Genomic DNA, 8,147 nt, shown 5'->3' with positions numbered 1-8,147 from the left:
GTCCCATTGATAACAGGTTCATTCACAGAGAGCCTTTAAAACAGACTAATCCCTTATGCAGTCATTCGCTCTACTCTAATAGGGCCCTTCCACCTCTTCTAGAGTTCGGTAAGCTAAAAGTACACTTATACGATTAATCTGAAATGAATTTGTAGACAGTTTGGTGAAAGGTGAAGAGTTCGGTGCTGGGAGGGTGATTATTAAACTTAATTTTTCTATCTTGGTGAATGTTAAAAACGATTCCTTAAACCTTAAGTTGTTCCTTTAGGACAGCCAGCACTTTAGAGGGTCTCCTCGCCGCTAACTGAGAACATTGGTTTCAGGAAAGTCAGGATAGTTGGCGGGTTCCTGTATCCAGGGAGAGGGCTGAGCGGGACTCATCCGTAACCTTCATTCACAGATCCGAGGATGCTCCTCGCCCTGTGCTGCCTGCGCTGAGGTCCCAGGAATCCCAGAGGAGCGGCATGGCCAACACGGGCGTCAGTCCGAGGCCGCGGGTGTCGCTCTCGCCGCTGCTGCTGCTGCTGCTGTTGCTGCAGGGAGGCTGCCTCCTCTCGGCCGCCGGGAGGGACAAGGGGGCGGCTAGCAGGGAAGTGGCCCTGGCCTCCGGGCTCAGGGACGGCTCCTCCGGTCGCTTCGTGAGCCCAGAGCAGCACGCGTGCAGCTGGCAGCTCCTGGTGCTCGCCCCAGGGACGCCGACGGGCGGAGAGCTGGCCCTGCGCTGCCAGACCCCGGGCGGGGCAAGCCTGCACTGCGCCTACCGCGGGCACCCGGAGCGCTGCGCGGCCACCGGCGCCCGGCGCGCACACTACTGGAGACGGCTGCTGGGCGCGCTGCGCAGGAGACCGCGACCCTGCCTGGACCCCGCGCCGCTGCCGCCGCGCCTGTGCGCCCACAAGACGGCCGGCGCCGAGCTACACCCGCCGGCGCACCCCAGCCTGCCCGCGCGTCCCAACGAGCAGCCCCAGCCGAGGGCGCGGAGCCGGGCTCGGCCACGGCAGTCGGTGCGGTCCTCGAGCTCCCAACCCGAAAAGAAGCCCTTGCTGGTGAAGTCCAACTTCACCGGGAGAAAGGCGGGCTCAGACCCGGTCCCGGAGCCTCCTACAGCGGCCGGACTCCAGCCCAACGGGTTGGACCAGAATGCGGAGCTCACTGAGACCTACTGCGCTGAGAAGTGGCACTCCCTTTGCAATTTCTTTGTCAACTTCTGGAATGGCTGACGCTGCAGGCTGGCAGGGGCACTAGGGACTGGTGCTGCGGAGCAGAGGGCGATGGGAGGCTCGAGGCGTCTTAGACGGGGAACCGGGATGGAGAGTAGGCTAGTCGGGATTTCAAAATGGGGCAGGAGTCAGGGTGAGAAGAATCTGAAGCAATAGGAGAGCTTTTTGGAAACATCTCAATTCTGATTTAAGAGCAGAAATAATGGAAATGGATAGATTTATATTAAGTATGCGAAAATTGTAGACTAGGGGAGAGAAGCTGAGAATAGCCGGAATGAAGTGACTCCTAGGAAGTGGGGGGATACAATGTATACTAACACATTTTCATTAAATGTAACTGCAAGAGCCTAGGCTCTTACAGTTGAATTGTTCAAAATCTTCTTGGGTTTTCACCTTGAGAAAATGAATACCCACCCACCCACCCCACCCCCCTCCTTTCTGAATTGTCATGAACTCTGAGTGTGACTTGGCATCACACTTTCTATGTAAATTAAAGTCTTATAAGTAAAAAAATAAATCTAAAACTGGATTATCAGGACAATTGCTTTTCAATCCCTTTACTACTTTTTAACTGAATTTTGAGCCTACTGTCCTGAAAGTTCATTAACTACCTAAAATCAGAAGAGAATTTTAGAAGTTCAGTGCTCTCTAGATCTTCAAAAACAAACAAAAATCTCCAAGCCTTTACATGTTGACCACTCTTTTTTAAATCAGCTAAAATGTAAACATGTATCTCGGTCATTTGGGCCTTCATCTCTTCTGTCATTAAATTTAAAATGTGGGGTTTTTAAAATATGTTGTAACAATGATTGTCTTTAATACAAAAAAAAACTGGTTGGATTTAAAGAGTTGTAAAACGATGGAAATTCTGCTGTTTCTTTTATTTATTTATTTATTTATTTATTTATTTTTATTTTGTGTGTGGGAGGTGAGGTTATGGGCCCCATGCATGGAGGATCCTGTGGAACAGACAAGAGGATCCGGTCTTTTAGAACTGAGTCTGTGAGCTGCTGTGGGTGCTGGGAATTTAACTCTTTACCTCCTGTTTATCAATTTCTAAATATACCGTATTTAAGCGTGTGCGTGTGCGTGTGTGTGTGTGTGTGTGTGTGTGTGTGTGTGTATGTTTGGCTGGCTGGCTGGCTGGCTGTTTTGTGTGTTTGAGACTGTCATTTTCTCAAGACCATCATGCCTCAGACTTCCAAGTTCTGGGTTTACAGCACTCCACCATGACCAACTCAAATTAAGTTTTTTCACTATTTATGTATTTATTTATTTATTCACTTTACATACTGATCACAGTCACCCCGTATTAAGTTCATAATTTGAATGGTTGAAAGGAGAAACTGAAAATTTTGTATAAAGCAAGAGTCACTAACAGGCAGCTATTGGGATATGTTTTGTTCTGCTTCAACTTCAAAAAGCATATTCTCTGTCTCTCTCTCTCTCTTTCTCCCTTTCTCTCTCTCCCCTTCTCTTTCCTCTCTTCCTTGATCCCTTCTCCCCTGTCCCCTGCTTCCTTCTCTTCTTCCTTCTCTCTTTCCTCCAATTTGAATTAGCTGTCAGCATTTTAAGATGGGATAATTTCATACAAAACCCCAACGTTCTCGTTTTCTTGAAAGAAAATCAGAAGATCTGCCAACACTTCTGTCTTCTCACATGGTACAGCTGGTGGACCATGGTTGGTTGCCTCTCTTTGGATTACGTGTGATTTCTAGATTTCCTACTCATCCCAGTGCAGCAGTCAACTGTATTAATTTGTATCTGTATGGCATTGGGGATTAAGCCCAGGGACTGGGGCATGCCAGGCAAGCGCATGACCACTGAGCTCCATTCCAAGATGGGCTGTGTGGTTTTTGTTTTGTCTTGTTTTATTTTGTGTGTATGTGTGTTCATATGTGGGTTTGCGTGTGGGTATGCACACGTTGGATGTCAGAGGACACCTTGCCTCCAGAGTTAGTTATCTCCCTCCAGCATGCGGGTCCTGGGGACAGAACTCAGGCCTTCGCTTTGACTGGAGGCTCCTAGACTGACTGAGGTGTCCTATGAAGCCCCTAAGCTTGCTTTTAAGTTTTAGATGAGATGCTTGTGTTGGACAACCCAGGCAGGCCATGACAGGAGCCCTGCAGTCTTCCTGACTCGGCTCCCAAGTGACTCAGGTTAAAGGCCCGGCCCTCCATGCCCAGTCATCTTTTACCACCTTACATTACCCATTACCCACACCTGAGCCCAATGCCAGAGGGAGCCCCACCCCACCCTCCCAGGTAGACTACCTTGCTGTTGATCTCTATTTTCACTCTCTCCCTTTAAAGTGCAACTAATTCCTGACTTTTTCTATTTAATCTGCCTCTATGGCATTAAAAACTATTTTATACCCATTTTGTATATTTCTGTGCTCCAGCAAGTGTTAAAACATCCAGATTGAGCATGCTCTGAGGGTAGACTTATGTGGTCATGTGTTGAATAGCACTGATCCTTAGATGAAATTAATTATGGCCAAGGAAAGGAAACTCAAGGCAGCTGGAGGCCATTCTCCAAAAGTATGTATGGCCCAACACACACAGTCTCAAAAAAGAGAAGCAGAAAGCATGTGTCACCAAAAAGAAACAATGGAAACATTGGTACTGTCCTGAACCATGGCTAGAATCATACTTTCATCTCTCTGGGAAAGAGGACTGCCAGTCCCTCCCAGTATGCCTCTGATGGTCTGACAAATTTCTTTCTAAGAGAGAAGAAAAGACCACACTCTGTGTGTCTAAGAGCTGTGCCAGGACACGAGCTGTCTCAGGAACAAGCAACAGCTGCTCGCAGTGGAGTTGAAGGGATCAGTTCCCTCCATCTGTCTTTTGAATGATGTTGGCTAAGTCCCAGGGTCTTTTCGGAGACTGGGTTGGACTAAGCCTAGGGTTTTTAAAGCACACTTATAGCCTTCTAGAATCATACATACAATTCTCCACAGACATAATAACGTAAGTAGTAACAAGTATAACATGTAAAGTGCATGATGTAACCCAGGAAAGATGGCAGACTTCAAAGAGCCAGAGAAAGGCAACTGAAATGGTCAGGGAAAGGGAGAAAGTGTCCGTGTCTAGGACATCTAGAAAAGTATGGAAGAACGTGCTAGACAGACAAGCCTCAGCTGGAAGAGGACTGAATGAAAGTCTCTCTAGTACGAAGAAGCTGGTTCTGGGAAAGATGAATGTTTTCCCCTAGGGGCATCATGCAGAGTGGAAGGAAAGTTGTCAGGGTGCACTACCACTGTCAGTGCTGAGATCAGGTGTCAAAGAGGAAGGTGCTGGTAGCTCTGTGTGTGGGAGAAAGAGGGATTATAGACATACAACCATCTTGTTCTAGTTCTGTTTTCAAAGTTATTAGACACTCAGGAGGCAGAGGTAGGCAGAGAGAGCTCTATGAATTCAAGGCTAGCATGGTTTATACAGTGAATGCTAGCCCAACCAAGGCTACATGGTGAGACTCTGTTTCAAAAAAAAAAAAAAAACTACCTTAAGGTACAGATCTTTTATAAATTTGTTTAGCAGGCATGGGAAATGGCTAATCATAGTGTCTTGGTATACTGACAATCTTAACTCAGAATGCAGATTTGTACAAGAATATTAGTAGGTTCATAAAATGTTAACTTTCTCTCATATCTATCATTTCTATCATATCTCATAGTTTCACGTAACTATCACCTGAAAGGTGTGTTTTAATTTTGTACATTCTGTTGACTAAAAGAAACCTCTGGGTTGAACTTTCCATTTTAATATTCTGCACAAAGTTCAAGGTCCCCAAAAAGGACACCGTAGAGGGGAAGTTAGCCAACTGTCAAGGCAGAAGTCTGTAATCCTAGCCCTTAGGAGGTGGATGCAGGAGAATTGTAAGTATGATGCCAACCTGTGCTACATAGTAAGCTCCCCTGCCCCACACAAAACAAGGACAGGAAAAAGACTTGAACAGCACTAACATAAAACAGACTTGATTGACACATATGGAGCGCTAATAACAACAGACTATAGATTCTCTTCAGACCAACCTAGTATAATCATTGATACAGACCATATTATGAGCAAGACAAATTGCAACTCATCCTAAACAGCTTCGATAATGCAAAATCTGTTCTCAGATGAGAAAAGAATTATGCTAGGAATCAACAGCAGTCAGAAAATTTCCAGTTATTTTAGAAAGTAAACACAAGATTCCAAAATAGTCTGTGAATCCTAAAGAAAAGTAAAAAAAAAAAATGTATTTGCAATACAATTCTCCACAGACATAATAACGTAAGTAGTAACAAGTATAACATGTAAAGTGCATAATATAACCCAGGAAAGATGGCAGACTTCAAAGAGCCAGAGAAAGGTAATTTGAATATTGAATATATGAAATTGAACCTGAAAATGACAAACTGTGTGCTTGTAGCTGAAGAAGTACATGGACATAGACAGTATTAAATGCATCTCCTAGCAAAAATAGAGCAGTGGTGGAAGAGAAACCAGATGCTGTCAGGCTTCCTGTTACCCAGTGTAGAGTGCACAGTTTCAGGATAAGAAATCAATTCTGGAGTAGTTGGCTGCATGTCTTTTATCCCAGCACTTGTAAGGCAGAGGCAGGTGGATTTAAGGCCAGCCTGGTCTGTGTAATGAGTTCCAGGACAATCATAGCTACATAGTGAAAGCCTGTCTCAAAAAAAAAAAAAAGAATAAAAAGAAAGAAAAGAAACCAGCCTCTGGATTGTTTTGGCTAGGGTTTGTTTCCGTGACCGAGAACCTGTTTTGTTTGTACAAGGTGAGTGGGGAAGGAAGCAAAGGGAGGGGGAGGGAGATAGACCTCTGGTTTCTCCATTGTTCACTGTGATGACATACCAGTTATCCACCCAAACCTGATCCCTCCTTTATCCTGGATGAGTACCCCCAAGCCAGGGACATTTTATTGTCTTCTTCTTTGTACACAGGTATGATCAGTGACTAACCTTTTGCCAGCGATTTGTGTAGCTTCAACTTCACTATGATTAAATAACATGCCACTTGCCTTTCCTCAGAATTTAGGCAAGGATGCACTAGAAACTGAGCCTCAGTCATGCAAAGATATGCAGTACCCTAAAGACAACAGAGGCAGACAGAAGGAAGAAGGAGAATTGAGTAGGAAGGGCCTTGGCATTGAAGCCCTGAGAAAACCTCAGCCATGCCTTGGAGAGTATAGTACAGACACTGCTCACTTCAAGATGCCATGTTGATCAAGAATGGCCTCTTCCAGCTTCTCTACTCCCGCAGCCACTTGTAATTGTAGCCAGGATACTTATTGTGCTACATTGTATTCCCAGTGTAGCTTGGATTAGGCAGTAGAAGAGGAGGAGGAGCTAGGAGAGAAAGAGAGGAAGGGGAGGGGAGAAACAGAGTAAGGGGAGGAGAAGAAGGAGGCTATCAGCCATGGAGAACCACAGATGGGTCAAAAGCTGTCCTGGGTAATGACTTCTATCAAAAGGTTAGATATGGGGTAACAACTCTAGTTGTGTGGGCATCTTGTTGGTTGAGCAGTTCTAAATATATAAATCCTTTAGATAATCATTAGGCTTTAAGAGTCTCATTTCTACTGGTACTGCGAGGATGGCAGATGTTGTCTGGAGTTCAGCCAAGCTTTGTGGATGCAGCCTGGGGGATTGGCAGAGCCATCCCCCACGCTGGCATCTTGTGGGTGCCAGGGCTTGCGCATCTAGCTAGGCAAAGCCCCAGTCAGAGCCAAGGAGTGATGGGAACATGGCTGCCCGGGAACAAGCTGGAACAGGCACCATTTTCTAATATCACCCCTACAGTAATGGCCCAAGCAAAGTATGGTATTATGGGAACTGTGGTGTCTTCTGAAGATGCTGCTGGTAAGATGCAGCTGGCTAACATGGTCAGCTAACTTCACCATAGCTAGTTACCCAGTCACCACAGTGCACAATTAAAGTGGCCAGTTCCTATAGCTGTCGTACAAAGCAATGTAAGAATGGAAGACTATTTCAGAATCGCTGAGAAGAGGTTTTGGAATTTTCCCCTCCCACTGCCATGAAATATTATAAGTAAATCTAAGTAGCAATGTGTGCAATAGAAACCAACACATAGCTGTGTAACCTTGGGCAATTCACTTCCCCTTTCTGAGCCTCATTTTTCCACTTGTAAAAAAGAGATGGCTATAACAGTACTTTCACCACAGTACTGTGGAGAGGTTTAAAGGGCTGCTCCGGAAGAACACAGTGCCTCCTGACTCGTTGCAAGTGTGGGTAAGTATATAGCTAAAGCGGATTTTCTTTTGTATGCCAATGTAGATATCAAAAGAGAGATCTCCGGCTGAAAAAGTACTTATGCAAGATGGTCATTGGCAACTCTTCCTCTCAATTTGGAATAGCAAATGAACAAATAAAATAAATAAGTAAACAGATAGTGAGATAGTGAGTGTGTAACTCAGTGGTAGGGTGTATACTTGAAATGCGCAAAGGCTAGGTTTTACTCTCCAGCACCAGAAACTGAGGAGAGAGAGAGAGAGAGAGAAGAGAAGAGAAGAGAAGAGGAGAGGGGTGTTGTAGATAAGAACTGGACAGCACATCCCCGATGTAAAAGCACAGGGATGGGGTGGGGAGTGGAGTATTGGGGGGATGGGGTGTTGGAAGGGTTGGGGACATCATGCAGGGGAGCCTTCACCATGAAGACCTGAAAGGAGAGGAGAGTTCATAAACGGCCTCAGAGCTCTGGGGACCACAGCTGGCCTCCCAGCTCCACAGCTTTCTTATGACTTCAAAGAATGGGTTCTTTAGTTCTTGACCAGTGCTTACAGCTGCAAGGCTTTGATGAACTTAGACTCTGAGTTTTGTCCCCCCTGTGACCTCTGGCTCATCACATTCAAAATTCTCTCCTTTTTAAAAATATAAAAGCAGCCATAAAAACATCCAAACCC

At 45.6% G+C, this 8,147-nt stretch overlaps 1 protein-coding gene across 1 annotated transcript; it reads left to right on the top strand.

The window, feature by feature from the left end:
* The first annotated feature begins 464 nt into the window (after nt 1–464).
* Fgfbp3 (fibroblast growth factor binding protein 3) lies at nt 465–1,636 on the top strand. Its single transcript, XM_028773537.1, has one exon. The coding sequence runs from the start codon at nt 465–467 to the stop codon at nt 1,218–1,220; it is 756 nt and encodes a 251-aa protein (XP_028629370.1). The 3' UTR covers nt 1,221–1,636.
* The last annotated feature ends 6,511 nt before the right edge of the window (nt 1,637–8,147 follow it).

The sequence above is a fragment of the Grammomys surdaster genome, unplaced genomic scaffold (genome assembly GCF_004785775.1).
Source record: "Grammomys surdaster isolate TR1022 unplaced genomic scaffold, NIH_TR_1.0 229, whole genome shotgun sequence".
Taxonomy (NCBI): Eukaryota; Metazoa; Chordata; class Mammalia; order Rodentia; family Muridae; genus Grammomys; species Grammomys surdaster.
The sequence above is the reverse complement of the archived record's forward strand: the minus strand, read 5'-3'. Positions and strand labels throughout refer to the sequence as shown.

Bases quoted from the DNA above. Each gene is read 5' to 3' on its own strand.
- Fgfbp3 (XM_028773537.1), top strand. From the start codon at position 465: ATGGCCAACACGGGCGTCAGTCCGAGGCCGCGGGTGTCGCTCTCGCCG.